The following is a 19,360-nucleotide window of genomic DNA, read 5'->3' on the forward strand; positions in this document are numbered from 1 at the left end:
CTCTAGTATTGACCGCACCATGCATTAGAGCACAATGCCCACACATAATGCATGCAATCGATGCTACCTAGCATATCAGAGAACTCATGCTTGTTTTCATGCACTGTGTACAATTGGTGGACATCGTTGATCGTAGGTTTGCGTAAATACCAGTCCTCATTAACAAAAATAACAACTTTAGAAAACTTGTGGATCTTTCCCATGTGGTCCGCTTGGACATTCTCAAACACTCATTCTATTTGTTTGCTCGTATGTCGTATGCTAACTTACAAATTATGGTTGCGCATTTTTATATCAGAGAAAAACTTTTTCTATATCTTGCATCCCATTTCAACTGAAAATATGAAAATCAACCTTGCAAATTGATCAACAATACATAGAAATAACTATTTCCTCATTCAAAACTGTCGTTTAAACTTTTTAGGGTACACAATATCATTAGCAAAGTAGTCTTCTATGAGACAATTATGCACAACTTAACCATTTCTCTTGAAATGACTTCTTCTTGCTTTAAAACGCTAGCTTTGAGCTTCTTGGTTTTTATAATACACACTTGTTTTTCCCATAACTTTCCCGATAGACGTTGTTTCTCGTAATGCCAATGTATCCAACGAAGTAGATGATTGCCATGACATTGTAGTTGAATGCATTTGTGAGAGAAAATATAGAAAATGGTGTGAGATTAAAGGTTAAAATTTGTTGGTAGTTATAGAGTGGTAAATAGGTAAAAAAAAATAATCGTTAGTTTCAAAATAGAAAAAATAAATTAAATTATAAGTTTGTAGCCGTTGGAGGAGAAAATAGACGAGAAAGAAGGGAGAGTGAGTGTTGTGTACTTGTGTATCTTCATTGTGGCTACAATATACTGACGCTGTGGTATTTCGTTGTTCCGTGAAAATATCAGCTCACCCCATCACATCATACAGTTGGGGTATACCCTCCGACCTCATTAACAAAATATGTGAATTCTCTTTTCCAAAATTTTACAATAATATTTAACAAAAAAGCCAAAATTTTAGGTGCATGTTATAAAACCTAAACGGTATTGTATAATACAACATGATTTTAATCAAATTGGTTATTTATTTGATTAATTATTTAAGATCTTTTTGATTTTTGTTGCAATTAGTTGTGTTGTTACTTGGTGGATTCAACTCTCAAAATATTCTTTTTCCTATTATATGTTTTAAAAGTGAAGAAGTCAAGCATGTCACTGCTTCCAACCCAATTGTCATCTCACATATTAGTTTTTTTTTTTTTTTTTTTTTTTTTTTTTTTTTTTTTTTTTTTTTCCTACTCTTAGTTACACCATCCATTCACACAACACATGAATATCCATCCCAACCTAAACACATTTTGGTACAAATTTTTATGTATGCAATACAATTAACCAAAACTTGAGCTAAAATATGGTGGAACGAGTTAATTTACCATTGAATTATGAAAATATGTGGTACTACGAGGGAGGAAATGGTGTTCCTTGTGGTAGTGTCGGTATCTCCCAAAAATCTTCAAACCTGTTATCCAACCCTAATGTTTTCATAAATCTTCACTTCAATAAGTCCACGTATTGATTTGATAGTTTTATTGCTTTATGCAACAAAAAACTAAACTAGAAAAAACCAAACAAAATCGATTTTTCTGGGACTATATATATAAACGACATTTTTAACAATTTCATTTCACTTGAAAAAAATAATTACTCACTCAAAAAACTCTTTTACAAATAACATAAAACAAACATTTGTCCCTTTATTAAAATATGGGTTACAATGCTTGGCGTTCAACACAACATTGGGCACACGTCTTTAACCATAAATGTGAAATGGTCATATGACAGATTCCTCAATCCCCCCATGTTGTCTTGTCTCCTTACCAACCATTTCACACTTCATAAATGCCCACGTTTCAGCTTTTAAATAACACTGTATATCCATTAACTTCCATTCAAATAATATATAACTTCTTTCATATACATAGTAATATACTTTTAATATTGACATTTTTATCACTTTACAAAACTTAGTAACATATTTTAAATGTTATCAGCTCAAAAAAGTTAAGACATGTTCTTTGAAATACCCATATTGATTTAAATAATACAAGACTTCATTTAACTAATTGCATTGAATTTGTGAATAATTTATCAATATGATTGTTATTATTATTATTCTATGTGATATACTATTACATACAATGTCAACAACGTTCTATTTTTCTCTCTAATGCACTTTCATCATTTTACAATTTACACAAAATAGCAACATAATATATTTTTTGTCCATTGATAAATATAATAATTATGTATACATTTACCATATCACTACAAAATTCCACACATCTACAACTTCAATAACCTCTAACCTCTATACTAACCTACAACTAAAACCGAACCAATTTTTTCCCTGAAACCACGTATGTATACATTATATCACCAGTTAAATATGTGGAGTCGTTGATTTTCTCTGTCTCCAAAAGAATTCCTTCTGATATCCATCTTATAATTCCCTCCCTATAACTATACATTCGAGGCTCACAAAAAAGAATAAAAAAATCCCGAGCCCTTTTAATCGTCTTCTTTAAAAACACTAAATATAAAATCCCGAAAACGTTTCGCGTATTGTATCGGGTCAACAGCGGAGATAGAAGTCGGGTCAAACTGGAATGATTTATACGCGTGTTCAAGCTTCTTATTGATGTCATAATTTTGTAGTATATCTATTATACCAAAAAACAATATGACATCATAAAATTCCCCCGTTGCTTCTCCAACTAATTGATTTTGATGACTTCTAACCGTTTTTTCAACCCGTGCTGGCATGTTCATTCCAAGCCTCACGGATGCCCACCTGTATTAACAACGACTTAATCCAAAAAGCCAAAAAATAATAACAATGTTTTTTTTTTTTTGTATTTTATTAAACATCATTAATTTATCCAGACAACACTTAATGTGAAAAAAGGGGTTTTACCTTGTGGGATTGAGAGAAGTGATAGAAGTGTCGGTATCGGCTGAAGAAACCCTAGGAGAAGTCCCAGTGCTATTCGGTTCGGAATTTGAATTTTCTAATTCTTGATTGGATTCACGAAAGCTTACACCAACTAAAAGACTATAATCCATAATTCTTTCGTGTTCAAGAAACTCGAGGTCCTTCTCCACTTGCCTGCATCAACCACAATCTACTCAGACAACAACAGACAACAGACAGATTGATTTAAATAAAGAAACGGGGAAAAGGTAATAAGTTCACCTACAGAAGTCTTGAAACCAATCATTCTGTAAGCGGAAGATGAAATTAAGATCAAGATCTTTGAGAGTAGCATTCGCATCGATTTGAGACTCGGGTTTATCTGTTATTCGCCCATGTGATGATCCTTTCAAGTCAAACCGCCTGTTAATTCGTACATTTGTATGGAATAAATTTCCCATAATAACAAATCGCACCTGCATCATTTAAAACTATGATTATTGTAATTTTTGTAAATTTGTATTATTATTTTTTTTCAATCATACCTTTTTTTGAGAAGTTCCACTCAACTTCACACAATGTAATCCGAAAAACTTGGTCACAAGAGTGTTTTCATACGTTTTCACATGCTCAAAATACGATGGAAGCATCCTCTTTAATACCTACAATATTTATTTGTCACTTCTCATGAAAATTTCGATACATATGAAGTAAAAAAGTGTAATAGAATAAAATTGACTCACTTTGACTTCGGCTTTTTTCATTGTCTTGATCATGTACTTGTCATCATGTGTCATGTAAAAAAAGCTTCCACTTTTTCCAGGTGAAGACAACTCCCGAAGAGCCTCATCCCCACAAATCGATAACATGTATTCAGCTGGATCCACATTGAACAGTTTCCTTAAAGTCCTGAAAACGAATGGACAATAATCTTTCCATCTAAAATCACATGATTGATGAGGTGGCGTATGTTTGGAACCTTCCGGAGGAAATTTTGTCCATAACTTTTCTTCGGTATCAAAACCCGTAGCCTTCAAATCAACAGATTTACTCGGTGCAGGCCTCCCTACAGAATGTCTGCAATTACACCATTGATTAATTAATAAGAAACATGAATTTTTACAACTATAAAAACTATGTTGTTTTACCTTATTCCAAGCTGTAGATTGAGCATGAGTTCATAATTCTTGTGACCTTTGCATATTGTGACACCTTGTCTCTCTACTGATTGTAGATTAATTCCTAAACCACGAATACATTCTTCATGATTTGTGAATCTTTCATCAACAGAAACAGATTGTCTCCTACCTTTGTTTTCATTTTTGGAATTTATCCGAATTTGTTGTTTGTGATGCTTGTGATTTTTGCTTTCACCTTTTGACCAAATAAACATCTTCTCAGAAGGGAATACCGAAGGGGATTCAGCCTCATGAATCACACATTCACTCATTTCAATTGAAAATAACAAAAGAGGATCCAAATCTTTATGAGAACTCGGTAATCCACCTTCCCAATTCCCATCAAACCGATTTCCATTACTCCAAATCATGATTCCATTCCCATTCATCTTTCCCTTCTTCCATTGCCCTATATACTGATGACCACTATTCCATTGATATGTCCCTTGTCCATCATGTAATCCCTTTCTCCAATTCCCTTCATAGTGATCACCATTACCATAACTCTCTTTCCCTTTTCCATGTTTCTTGTTCATCACCCAAAAGCCTTTGTAAGTATCATTTAAAGAGCCTGTAAAAGTACCCTCACCATCTATATAACTGTTCTTGAATTGACCTTCATAAGTAGCACCTGAAGGCCAACTAAATTTGCCTTTACCATTACTCTTACCTTTACACCACTCGCCAACATACATACACCCATCTGACCATAAGTACTTTCCATCTCCATGAGGGTAGTTTTCTGCAACCCATTGACCAATATAGATGTCGCCATTGGAGAAGATCTTTTCGACATGGGAAACTTTGATGTCGCTAGCTTCTTCATCTACATGGGCTACAGACATTGTGGTGAACATAGTCGCTGCTCTTTTCTTAGCAGACGCCTGTGATTTCTTAACCTTCACTTCCCAGGCCTTCAGAACGTTGTTCATCGTTTCTTTCTGTACAAATTGATATGTTATGTGGATTTGTTGCTTGTTAACTTACATACAATACGGTAGCGCTGTTAACCGAGATCAAATTCTCCTTGCTTCATCAAAGTAACTCTCAGGCGCATTACAACAAACATCTGTAACGCAACCCAAAAAGACACAAATCTAGGATAACGCGAGACAAACCCAAATCCCAAAACAGAAACGAGAGTGTGATAATGATGAAACTCGTAAAAGAAACAAAAAGGAGATGACGAAGAAAAGAATGTCAGAAGCAATTCTTGAGATTGCAAGAGGGGTGTGTTTCAGATTTGGCAGATACTGACTGGGGTACCTTTGTTTTCTAATTTACAAATGAATGTGCCGAGCTGTTCCATTCCATTGATTCCAAAAGGCAAAAAGCTGTAAATGGAATCAAAGCATGACTTTTTCCGTCGATATTTTTTTATTTAGAAGTAAATTTTTGCAGGGTGGTGGTGGTGGTGATGGTGGGGCTAAAGATTGGAGAACACAATGTTTCTTGATACACCCCTTAAGAAACAAAGAAAAGGATGCGTATTTGATATGTCGTTTTTTTTTTTTTTTTTTTTTTTTTTTTTTTTTTTTACTCTACTCGGATACACATTACATTCTATTTTATATATATAAAAATACAAAACGGAGAATATTTAAAAATTATTTTCAAGGAGATCGAGGATAACCAGTCGTGTATGACTTGCAATTACGATAATTTATTTAAAACATGTTTTCATGGAAAGATAATAAATATTAATTGTGTATCTTAGATTAGATTAGTATATTAATTTATTTGTTATGATTAATCGTGGTCAATATAATACCAATTTGGAATACTTACCAAATATTTAATCTTACTTTATACACGAAATATAATTGATTTAATTGGATTCAATTTCCCTATATATTTCCTGTAATACGCGGTGATGTTTACAGTATCTTCTTGAATGTTCATTTGAAATAATTTATTTGCCTTTATTATATCACATTATCATATGCGAGTTTATAATGTTGATTTGGATCCATAAAATCTGCTTTTGGATAGTTACGAATTATTTTATAATAGAACAAAATTAAATTATATTAATTAGAACTTTTAAAATTTTATGATACGGATCTCATCATTTGGTTTATGAATTGGCGAAGAAGGAAAGATATATAAGATATATTTTTTTTTAATTGTCGTGTTGAAGACATGTTAACAAAGTCGTGGGATAATAATTATTTAACAAACATTTTTCATGTATATATAGAAAAAAAATTGGTCACGATAAAAAAAAAATATGGTGAAAAACTGACAACATCATAATAATCAGATTGTGGTGAGATATGCGTCATCACATAAAAAACATCGGCATTAATTACTTAAGTGTTATATAAGAAGATTAAAGACATTGTCTAATCTTCCAAAAAATAGTTGTAACTAGTAAGAGCATGATGATCATTTCATATTTTCATTTGAACCATAAACCAACACTCCCTCCCAGGTCCTCAACTTTCTTTTAACATATGTTAGGGAATTTTTTTTATACGTCATCCTATTCCATTCCTACTACACACCACTCTATATTTACCTATGACTTTCTCTTTGTTTACCAATTTCCGTTTCAAAAGTTGTTAAGTTTAATTTTTCTTAAATAGGAAATTAAATCAAAAGAAAAGAAATAGTTGGAGTGAATAAAGATAAAATTGGTCGTTAAGGCCGGACGGAGCGAGCGTGGAGAACGGCAGTTGGAAGCTTCCAGCCCGGTCTCCCGCTCTCTCTCTCTCTTGCTGCGCCTTTTTTTTTTTTTTGAAAAAGAACCGTTAATCAACGGTAAAAATGTATTTTTTTTGCTGTAACGACTAATTGTGGTTATTTTTTAAATCATTTTCCACTCCTATAAATACATGCACATAACATCAAAATCACACTACCCTCTATTCTCTCTACATTATATCAAAAAAAAAAAAAAAATCCCAACAATCAAACCCCAACTTCCGATCGAAGGAAAAAAGTCATGGTTCGAGTATAAACATCTCTCTTCGAAACATTTTTGATATCGATTTATCCCTGCAAGGAGTTTACCGCCCCAACTCGATGCTCCCATTCAATCCCCACAACAATTCCAATACCAAAATGTTGACCAATATTACCCGATGCAAGTTTTAAATGTTTCGTCGCAAGTGTTTTCAAACTTTGTTGTGGTTCCGGATCAACAATCGTCAAATCAACCTCAACCCCAAACTCAAACTGAAACTCAAACCCAAACCCAACAACAACACCAACTTGTCGATGAATCGGATGATGCAGAAGAAGAAAGCATGGTTCCCGAAACTCAACCAACACCACCACCACAAAGACAGACGTAAAGTAAAAAAACAAGCATGCGAGGGTGTCGTACAATCGGGAAGACAAAAACCAACAACATGGGTTCCACACGAAGAGCTAGTTTTGGTCAAAGCTTGTGTTGATATTTCTGAAGATTCGATTCAGGGAAACGCACAACCAGGAGACCATTTTTGGTTTCGCATTTTAGAACGATTTTGAGAGGAGCTAGGAAAATGTGACGACTACCGTACGAAACATCAACTTAATTCGAAATTTCAAGAAATAGCAAAGGGAGTTTCAAAAATAAACGGGTTGTACAACAACCTAAAACCCCAACGAAAAAGCGGTCAAGACGACGAAAAAAAATACTTCAAGAAGCGTTGTAGTTTTACCTTGAGGAAGTCGGAAAACCATTCAAGCGGCACGATTGTTGGAAATTATTGGTCCGAAGTCCTAGGTGGAAAAAATACGAGCAAGATTTTATTTTTTGAGTCCAACAATCAAAGCGAACGAAAACGGGCTTTAGTAGTTACACAACCTCCTCCGATCCTCGGGTCGGTCTAGATTTAAATCAGGACAACGAACTCGAGCTAGAATAAATTGTCCGCCCAATGGGTAGGGACAAAGCGAAGAGAAAGGGAAAAGGGACTTCTTCGAGTGCATCTGATTTCAGCGTGGACATTGACGAAATGCGGAAGATAGCATCGTCGTTTGATCGATATAATCTAAATTTCTCCGAACGTTTGACTTTCGACAAAGAAAAAGAAGAAACAAGGAATAAGGAGCAGGCGAAGAGACAAGAAATGGAGGGCATGAAGTTTATGATGGAAAACGTCGATCATCTCTCGGGACCAGCTCTGGAGCTCGTGATGAAGAAGAGGGAAAAAATTCTGAAAAAAAATATTTTCCGTAGGTCGTTGTTGATTTGTTTGATTTTTAGTTTGTGTGTTTGTGTGTGTGTGTTTTTTTTTTTTTATTATTTTCTACTTTTTTAAAATTTAGGTTTAATGTAAGTTTTATTTTAATTAATGAAATGCTTTTTATTTTTAATTAAATTTTATGTTTAGTATTAATTTAAAAATTATAATTCATAACAAAAAAAATTAATTTTATTTAATAATAATAAAAAAAAGTGAGGGAAGGGTTTCCCACCTATTCCTTGGATTTTAGGTGAAGAAAAGAAAAGTGAGGAAAAAAAGGGTATGACCCACAAAAAGTGAAGGAAGTTTTCCTCCCACTCTTTCCGGTCTAATGGGAAGAGGAGGAGTCAGATTTATCCAACTCAATGGAGTTTAAATTTCCAAAAAAATATTTTCTTTATAATTTTTTTAGATTATATCCAAATCTCTTTTATTTAAAAAAAATACCCTACACACCATATTTTGGCCGCTACAAAAACCTTAATACATTTTTTTTTTAATTTATAAAAAGTACCAACACACATCATAAGTTCATTAATTTTTTTTTAAAATGTTTACTACTAATGGATATATATGTTTACATAAAGTAAAATACTACATTTAATCTTATTTTTAGTTCTTTATATTTTATCTTCTGCTTTGATTGGTATAAAAACATAAAGTAAAATACAAAATTATGTTTTAATTTTTAGTTGTTTAATATATTATTTAACAAATACATTTTCATGTATAAAAAACTAATTGTAAAAAAAAAGTTATCAAAATAATATTGTTTTTATTTATCAAAAAAATATACACCTAAGAAAAAATGATGTAATTTTTTAAATTTAAAAGTAAAAAAACCATCCCAAGTATAAAGTTTTAGATGTTGTAAAAAATGTAGGTAACTTTTTTAAAACTCATAAACAATTTTTAATAAAGTTTTTTTTCCGTGAAAAAGTGTAAAAAGGATATGTTCAATGTGAAAAGAATAAATAGAGTTTAAAGAAAACTTGAAAAATGTAAAAAAAATATATATATTAAAAAAAAATATGAAAAGCGTTAAGCAAAAGCTTGTACGAAAGTTTTAGAAGATTAAAATATCATAAAACATTTAAAGTAAACTTGAAATATGTGTAAGTAAAAAAAAGTTTAAAAAACATGAAAAATATCATGGTTGCAGAAATCGGCGATTAATCGTGGATTAATCGTTTGACGTTCTCCAACCGTCGATGATTAAGACATTAAACGGCGAGGATTTAATATTTTATTAATAATCTATGATCCCCGATTAATCATCGATTAATCTCTGCCAAGACTGATTAATCCCTTAACACCAATCGACCGTCGAGTTACCGTCAAACGAATTTTACAATCTTGAAAAATATTAATGAAAAAGTTGTAAATCAATTTAAAAACTATGATGTTTTGTCTAAAAAAGGACTTATAATAAATAGTAAATTATATATATATATATATATATATATATATATATATATATATAAAATATTATTTTACATCGATCGCTAGAGTTTCCCTTGGGTTTGGTTTTCAAACAGTCGTGTTCGATTGCAAATCTGAGTTTGGTTTCTCAGGCGGAGTGTATGAAGGGGGAGGAAGAGTCTGAGTCATGATCTTCTTGGCCATCGGAAATTGGGGTTCTATTTGTGTTGATGGGTTTATTTTATTGAAGATGGAGGTGTTAATGCATTTCTTGATGGTGGTGGTGGAGGTGCTTATGATGTCAGAAATTCTTGCACTAGACGTAAAACAAGGGGAGAGTACTCAACGGAGGGAGTCGATTTTGTTCAGGGCGACGGTGAAAGAGAGAATGAGAATGAATGGATACATTTTCTTTTTGTTGAATTTTGGGGATGGATGCACCCAAGGCGCAAACAACATCACTAGAATCACCAAACAGAGAACATATCAAACCCTAAACGATTAGGGTTTCTGTCGTAGCTACACGGCTCATGCAAGGAGCTACACGACACGTACATCGAGAAAACTATGGTATTTGAGAATCAAGATCACCACCAAATTTTAGAGGGGTTTTAGTATTTCATGAGCTTTTGAATCTGATTCTATGTATCTCTATTTATAGGGGAAGGATTAAAATCCTAATGGATAATTACTTGGTCATTAAGTAATTATCTTTTATCTTTGGTAATTATCTAAGTATCAGCCTCTTACACTTAGTGTTGGATTAGTGTCTAAGTCCATAACTATAATCGGTATGTACTTGACCCGATTTGGCATGGTCTATTTGGGTTGCACTTCACAGGAACAATTTATATGGACAATCTTTTGAGAATAGTATGTTTATGATTTATATTAATATATTATAAGTTCTAATATATTAATATGGAATCATATTATTTAATTAGTATTGATCAAGAATTAATTTAGTGATCAAAAGGAACTAATTAAGTATGGACTCTTATATATAGTATTCGCCAAGTTCATTTAGGTTGGGTTAAGCTTGCATGGATAGTCCATGGAGTTATTAACCCATGGATCCTATGGAAATGAAAGGTCATGGGTATTAGGGTTTACATGGATCAAACCTTAATCCTCCATACTATATAAAGGGGTCTTTGGCACATGAAATGACACTAGTGTGTGAGGATACAAGGGTGGGCCGATTTCTAGTGTGCATTCTATTCTCTTAAGTTTTCCAAGGTGTTTTTGGTGATTTGTGATTCCACTTGAGGTTTCCACACTATTGGGGTTAAGCTCTTAAAGTTAAAGACTTCAAGCTTCATCAAAAGGTATGTTATCTAACTAGACTTTTGTAGTATAGTTGTTTCATATTATGCTAGTTAGGATGAAACCATGGAATATTGAATATTTGCATGTATAATAGAGAAAACATAGATCCAAGGTTTATAGGGTTGCATGTACACCATAAGAGTGTTAGAATGCTCAAAATTCATCAGTGGTATCAGAGCCTAGGCTTGTTTTCAATTATACTTGATACAAATTGCTAAAAAAGGCTGAAAAAATCGATTTTCTGTTGTTCTGGACAGTGGACTCGCCAATTCCATTGATGGACTCTCCGAGTCCATGCACAAATTCATCCAATTCGTTGAGTTGGTTCATGCACTTGACGAGTTGGACCCCCAGACAACATATCTTCGAGTTTTAAGGTTGGAATTGGTCTAGAATCGTTACCTTAAACTGTTTTGGACTTATAAAACCTGTTTTTGATGTGGTAATGATTATGGTAAACCAATTTCAAGGTTGTTATCAAAATTTCAAGTTTTATGTGTGTTTATGTAATTCTTGAAATTATTGATATGATTGTTCATACACTTATGAGTTTTTGTAGATCATAGGAATTATTTGCAAATTGTTTGTTAGTTAATTCTTGATCTAAATGTTTTTAATGGAGTCCATAATTTTTCCTCAAGTTATGGATTACCAAAAGTCATTTCCTTTAAAGATCTATTAAAATGCATAGGTTACACAATTGAAGAGTCTTTTTGTTTTATGAACTCCATAACTTGTCCTCAAGTTATGGATGTTCAAGAGTCTCTTCATTAAAGTTTTTAAAACCTTAATTAAACTCATAAGTTATGAAAATCCAAAAGTTTTTGAATAGTTCAAAATTTTCCCTCAAGTTTTGTAATTTGTAAACTTTCCCCTCACGAATACTTTAATTCCAAGTTAAACCCTTAGAATTTTGAAAGTTAAAAATCAACCCTTATACTTTATAGTATTATAAGTTAATAATATATATATGTATAAGAACAAAGCCAGTCTTACCGTTAGTAGGCCTTATTCACGAAGTCGATCTATAAGGGGGGGGGGGGGTATAAGGTTATTGCCTATAAAATGGCAGTTTAATGGGTGTCCACTCTCACCCACCGCTTCCTTGACTGGTGGAGGGTCGTTAGCTGAACAGGTAGGATAGGACTATAATTCTCCCTTCATTATAAGTATAATGATAAATATAAAGGAACTAAACCTTTTATAAATTCCCAATCTTAGTTACTCTAGGAAAATATGAATTTGGTGCTAACCCATGAAATTACACTTTGCACTTTGCTTAAGTCGGTAATGGAGCGTGTGTGGTTAACCGACACACTAGCTTGGATTTAACAAGGTAGGAAAAAGGGTAACTTACTGTTTATCATAGGATCGGTGTAGCGCATGGTTAACCAACACATCGATTAAGTGATAAATATTAAGGGTACCAAGTATATTTGCGTGGTTATTCACACCTTGTTTGTGATCCTCGACATCCCAATCACAAACTTGAGAGGGCACAATCGAGATTGCAACATGCCCTTGAAAAGTTCAATGAATCTCAAAAGATCTAGGAGTTTCAAATCCAATTAAAACCTAATAAATTATTTCATTTTTCATGGTGGAAATTGGTGAATCGTCATTCGACTACCTTCAAATATTTTATAGTTTGGATTACGGCATCCCTCTTCCAAGTTATAAAATATTGTGTTGGGTCCTAGCCTTAATATTTCATATTGGGTGTTTTATTAAGGACTTAAATCAACTAACTTGAATTTCTCCCATTGTAGATGTCTGGTTCAGACAACTATGATCTTCCCAAATCTCGTGGAAATTATACTTCTCTTCCTCCTCCTCCTACAATTATTCTCCCTAACCCACAAGTTCCTGAATAATTCAAGGTCACTCAAGCCCTATTGGCAAGCAAAGTCTATGTGTGCTCACATCTTGAAGATGAAGTCACATATTGACAAGTTGGGAGAGTTGGGTGTCAAAGTCTTTAGAAAGTTGGTTATTAACTAGGTTCTTCAATCACTTTCTAAGTCACATAGTGAGTTTCCTTTGGGACTAATATGTAACAGACAATGACATGACCCTTAATGATTTTATCTATTTGCTTGGTGCTGCTAAATCAACAATGATTTGGATCACTGTTAAAACAAATTTGATTAGAATATCAACTTCCCAAACTACCATGGACACTGACAATGGTAACATAGGATATCCAGAAAAGCTTTCTCTTCCCAATGGAAAGGGATCGACCATAGTCAACTTGGTTGACCAAATGGTAAAGAGAAAGGTTAAGTCTGAGATAGTCTCATGTACTATTCCCAAAGAGTCCATATGTTTCTATTGTCAAAGTAAGGAGCATTGGTTGCGAAGCTGCCCTGGCTACCTGAAAGATCTAAGAGAATGAAGAATCAAAAAGTTTGACTCTACTTCAGGTAAGTCAACTATCTAACTTTGTTAAGTTCCTAACTGATGATTCTTAACACAAAATGTGACTCAGTTACTTTTTGATGTTTGGCAGGATCAAGCAAAGGGAAGGAAACTTAAAGGAAGAGTATGTTGAATCTGATCGCGAAGATAAATTTCAATCGCATGGTTCGAAGATCGGATTCTTGAGCTACTACTTAGGAGTTATGATAGATTGTTAGAAAATATATAATAACATAGTTTTTATGTAAAGTTGCATTGTAAGGAAAAAGTTTTTTCCGCATTTATAAATAAATAAAATTTTGTTTTACTTTATTTTATATCTCCTTGCAATGACATTTATGGAAAATTGATGTTTGTATGTTTCTAGCAATAATGGAAATATGAATTTGATTCTTTCATTTGTGGTAGTGTCTAAATTTACCAAATAAGAAAAGATTCTCATCACCCAAGTTTCAATTGGACAGAAACTTGCAATCATGCAAGTCGTATGATGAATGAGAATTTTGATCTTTGGAAAAGTAAGTCTAGTTACTTGTTCACATGTATATGTGAGTCAAGTGAAGGACTAAGGGATCGAGTACACATTCTTGTGCACTGGTCAAGTCTACCACAAAAGATCGATAAGACAATTCATCATGATTTATTAAAGTTTAGTAAATTTGGTTATACTTATAAGTTTAAGTATAATTCTGAAACATTGGAAAAGTTTCGATGTATGGAAGAACGAATGGGAATAATCAAATTAAGCAAAAAGATAAAAGTTTCTCAAATCTGAAAAGATGTGAGAGTACTTTATTATCATGTTTTGTGATCATCTTAATGATTAAGAAACCATATCACAATTGGTCATCTTAGTGCATTCCTATGGCTAAGAAGATGAATCATGAATTTTTGAAATGGTTAAATCAAGAAGATGAGTCATACTTCGTTCCAAAACAATTCTTAGAGTCATACTCCAAGATTGTAACTTGAGTGACATATCTTAAAGATGGTTTATAACACTTGTAAAATGTAAGAGTAAAATGTGTTCTACTCTTGTACATTTGAAATTGGTGAGTTGTGATGTTTTGGATAAAACAAAGATCAACTAAGGCCAATTGTGTGAAGTGCTTGTCTTAATAAAGTATTTGCACTATCTCTTTAATATTTGTCTGTCAAGGAGTGACTCTTGGCAAGAGATTCTTATATGTCATGAGGACAGTGGGAGTCTTAAAGATCCTGAAAGAGTTTCAAGATCTAATCAAGAATAAAACTAGTAGTTTATCACTAGCACACGACTTGAGGTTTATAACCTATCGTGTTGACATATTCCTATTTCTGTGCCCATTCTAGATAAATTTGGCTTTGCATATGAGTTATGAGAGTTCTAAATTGGTTGCATAACAACTTGGAAGCAATGACAGACCCTTGCGCTACCAGATGGCAAGAAGTTAAGACTGCACAAGTTCAGTCCATACGAGTTTGGATTTATCACTAACCTTGTCTTGTGATTATGGTTGTGACAAATTCACATGGATTGGAACACATACACCATAAAATCTAAGTGTAATAAGGTTTCTCTCATATTCATGAAAATGATGGTAAGGAAACGTTTTTTGACTAAGTGATTTTAAGTAGATAGCAATTGTAATATTTGCATTCACAAAGTCATTAGTGGAGTGTGTGTGGTTAATCGACACGCTAACATGGACTTGTGAGAAATAACAAAGGTCTAAACAATTGAGACTATGATTACGACATCCTTTTTTATAGTTCTAAAATTGTTTAAACACACATGTCACATGTGTGCTATATAAGGAAAGGTGTATGATTTTGATAAAGTTTTATCAAAGCATCTCGTATCAGAAATTTGAACTTTGGTAAGAAAGTCAATAAAATATTGATTTCTAGAAGTCCAGCTGATTTCTGAGTACGTGTCAAAACTAGTGGGAGCATAAGTGTTATGCTAATAATCTTCATGTTAGTGGCAACATGATAATTATGATAAGTATTGCAAGGTAGCAATGTTAATTATAGAAAACAAAAGTTTCAGTTGGGAAAAACTTGTTTTGCTTTAATTAAGGGAGAGGAAATTATACTTCATTTCAAATCTAAAAACTTAGATCGTGAGATTTTATTCAAATTTAGTCAAGTATATATATGAATGTTATGTTGGAATGGTTCAACATAAAGAAATTCTATATATAGGAACATTATTTGTGTTCTAAAAATTCAATTGTGATTACAACATCCCTTTTCATAATCTGAATTATGAGAACATGAAAAATAGAAATAGAAATATTATAGCAAAAGATTGGTCTAGTATCATGTCTTTATGTGAGACATCATGAATCGTGTCCCATATGTTTCGGATATGGGATCGATTTCATGTGCTATAATATTCATCTGTTCTAAATTTTTCCAAATGCCTAGGGCATTAAGAGGGAAAATGTACTAGAACTGGATATGACTGATTTGCTTAAGCAATTGTCAAGGACAATCTAAGGTTTACCAAAGATTGGTTGCTCAGGGATAGTTGGAAGTATGGTGTAGATTTTTGGAGAGGACCATATTGACATATTCTGAAAATAGGCAACTCTTGTTCAGAAGTGATAGTCAAAATGGGAATATGGAAATGTCCCATAGGTGGAAGTTATTCATTAAATCTGTGTAAGATTAGGAAACTTAATGAAAGAAGGATGTTCAAAGCAATGTACTTTGAATTTGAGACTTTGTTTCCATGGAATGATCTCCATTGGAATACTCTGTAATGTTTGTTGACAAGTCTTTGTGACTTTGTGCATAGTCATTACAAGAGGATCAATGCATATAAGTTTAGAATCTGACAGATTTCGGTAAATGGCAGGAATTTAGAATTCTTACATTTATGGTAAGGATTTGGGATTGTGAAATGAGAATCATTGGAATTATGTTCAATTGATCTGTTCCACAAAGTAAGGATCATAGACAAACATAGTGTGCATACTTGGTATGTGGCATAACTATAGTTTGGATAAACATAGTGTGTATGCTTAGAGCATGGCATGAATATTGTTTGGATTCAGGTATAAAGTTGATGATTTTAAACATTATGCAATGAGTAATGTGTAATCAATATGGTGATAAATAAAAGGTCTTCTACTTATATTCATAAGTTCTTAGACCATATTGGATTCGATTATTCTTGTGTTTCACTTTGGATGTTTTGACTTCCAGAATAACTAGGTCATTCTTCTCGAATAACTAAGTTATTCAAACCATCCACAGTCGATAATACGTTGGAAGTAGGTATTAAGGCCAGACTGTCATGAAGATGGCTTGTAGATGTCTAAGGTGTTGGACATAGCTAGAGTTGCTACAACATTCATGAGTGATCATAAGTTCTAAGTATTGGATTAAACCCACACTTATTTGACTCACTTCATGGATTTTATCACGAGTGATCATGAGACGATAATATCTTATATTCTTCAAACCTAAAGATATGAGTTGCTGCCTATGAGTTGGTTATACATTGATTGTACGAAAACGCATTTGTAACTCGATAATATAAAACATGCCTTTGAGTATGATTCAACAAGTAGTAGAACAAGCATATAAGTTGAAGTTTATCCATTCCTTTTACCCTTAAAGGGATAAAAGCGATATTTGTGGGCCCCTCGATGATTTAGTGATGACACCCTGAAGTGCTTGGCCAAGCCTGAACTGATTTGATTTGTTCAATTAGTCGGTCATCATAAATCGGAAATCGGGAAACAACAAATGGACAGAGAGAATGATTATAGTCCATGTCTCAGTCCATATGATATCTAGAATGGAGGAATATATGATCCCTTATCTAATGGACAAGTCATTGACTAAGGTCAGAGTTCGACAACGACTTTAAGAGCTACGATTGCAAGTTGGGGTTTGGAGTCATACGCAATAATAGTTTTAGACTTATCCAAGTGGGAGATTGTTGGACTAGTGTCTACGTCCATAACTATAATTGGTATGTACTTGACCCGATTTGGCATGGTCCATTTGGGTTGAACTTCACCGGAACAATTTATATGGATAGTTTTTTTGAGAATTGTATGTTTATGATTTATATTAATATATTAAAAGTTCTAATATATTAATATGGAATCATATTATTTAATTAGTATTAATCAAGAATTAATTTAGTGATCAAAAGGAACTAATTAAGTATAGGCTCTTATATATAGTATGGGTCAAGTTCATTTAGGTTGGGCTAAGCTTGCATGGATAGTCCATGGTGTTTTTAACCCATGGATCCTATGGAAATGAAAGGTCATGGGTATTAGGGTTTACATGGATGAAACCCTAATCCTCCATACTATATAAAGAGGTCTTTGGCACATGAAATGACACTAGTGTGTGAGGATACAAGGGTGGGCCGATTTCTAGTGTGCATTATATTCTCTTAAGTTTTCCAAGGTGTTTTTGGTGGTTTGTGATTCCACTTGAGGCTTCCACACTATTGGGGATAAGCTCTTAAAGTTCAAGACTTCAAGCTTCATCAAAAGGTATGTTATCTAACTAGACTTTTATAGTATAGTTGCTTCATATTATGCTAGTTAGGATGAAACCATGGAATATTGAATATTTGCATGTATACTAGAGAAAACGTAGATTCAAGGTTTATAGGGTTGCATGTACACCATAGGAGTGTTAGAATGCTCAAAATGCATCACTTAGACCCTTCTAGATCTAAAAGTTTCATTTAATTAATTAAAGACATAATTAATTAAAAACCCAGATCCCTATAATCTTTGACCGATGTTACTTTTATTTGCTTTGTGTGTAACCCAAAAGGACTGTCATTAATAGTAATATTACCAATTAGTTGTGACTGTGGGCACTATCTTCTAAAATTAATGAATAAAAATACATTAGATTCATATTAAAAGTCTATAAGCCATCATTGAAGCCGAATATCAAGCTTCATAATCAAATTAGGAATCCATAAGTGAATCTCATGGTGTTTTATGAATTCCTTACTTGAATATATTTTTAAAATAGTACATTATAACAAGCTTAACTTCATCGTGATTTCCATATACTCAAATCACACATGATTTACACCATTAATGGAGCTTCAAAGCTTCAAATCAACACCAAACTCCATATCAAGCAAACTAAGGAAAATCTGATGGAGTTTAGGAGTCCATATGTTAGAAACATTACTGAAATATATTAATAACTTCTAATTAAAACACAAACTCGGATTTGGAGCTCAATCCAAACCATAGACCGGTTTCTAGATTAAAAATGGTAAAACTATTACCTTCCAAGCTCAATGACGAATTCCTAACTTCATTCTCCACTTGTTATTCAATGAAGCAACCCTAGATCTCCATCAAAACCTTTAAATAGTCATTTGAGAGTCTCTCACTTCCTAAGTCTTGACCTCTCTCGCTAATTGGGGAGAACTACATAAGTGTTTGGCTGATTATTCCGCAATAGTTTCTTTGGATGACATTCAAGTTAATGTGCGCCTGAACTATTGTGCAACAAAGTGGTGGGTTTGGTGAAGGTGCAATGGCAACACAGGAAGGGCTTCGAATGGACATGGGAACCCGAGGAGGAAATGAGAGAGCGTTACCTTGAGTTATTTGTAGCATCAGATTTCGAGGAAGAATTTTGATTCAAGTAGGGGAGAGTTGTAACACCCATATTTTAGGCATGATTTTATATTTCAAATTATGAAGATTTTGATGGCCACGACGTGGTGAAGGGATTACCATGATGTGGCATTCTTCCAGAGTTGTGTATCTCATTAAAGTGGATGTCATGGCGTGGTCATTCAATTGCCACGACATGATGACTGTTTTCGGAAAACCCAAATTTTCGGGCCTTGAGCCATATTTAAAGGAAGTGATGG

General features: G+C 33.3%; 1 protein-coding gene across 1 annotated transcript; it reads right to left on the reverse strand.

Annotated features, from left to right (window-relative positions):
• Positions 1-2,253: 2,253 nt before the first annotated feature.
• On the reverse strand, positions 2,254-5,648 carry LOC145004888 (phosphatidylinositol 4-phosphate 5-kinase 6-like). Its single transcript, XM_078963907.1, has 6 exons — positions 4,118-5,648; positions 3,713-4,046; positions 3,515-3,631; positions 3,252-3,445; positions 2,973-3,164; positions 2,254-2,849 (listed from the first exon to the last, which is right to left on the reverse strand). The coding sequence occupies exons 1-6, from the start codon at positions 5,077-5,079 to the stop codon at positions 2,567-2,569; spliced, it is 2,082 nt and encodes a 693-aa protein (XP_078820033.1). The 5' UTR covers positions 5,080-5,648; the 3' UTR covers positions 2,254-2,566.
• Positions 5,649-19,360: the final 13,712 nt, after the last annotated feature.

This window comes from Lactuca saligna, chromosome 7 (assembly GCF_052625555.1).
Source record: "Lactuca saligna cultivar CGN05327 chromosome 7, ASM5262555v1, whole genome shotgun sequence".
Taxonomy (NCBI): Eukaryota; Viridiplantae; Streptophyta; class Magnoliopsida; order Asterales; family Asteraceae; genus Lactuca; species Lactuca saligna.

Excerpts from the sequence above, each read along its gene's own strand:
- LOC145004888 (XM_078963907.1), bottom strand. The coding sequence starts at position 5,079 with ATGAACAACGTTCTGAAGGCCTGGGAAGTGAAGGTTAAGAAATCACAG. Across the intron at positions 4,047-4,117 it reads AATCTACAGCTTGGAATAAG|ACATTCTGTAGGGAGGCCTG; the intron begins GTAAAACAACAT and ends GTGTAATTGCAG. Across the intron at positions 3,632-3,712 it reads TGAAAAAAGCCGAAGTCAAA|GTATTAAAGAGGATGCTTCC; the intron begins GTGAGTCAATTT and ends TAAATATTGTAG.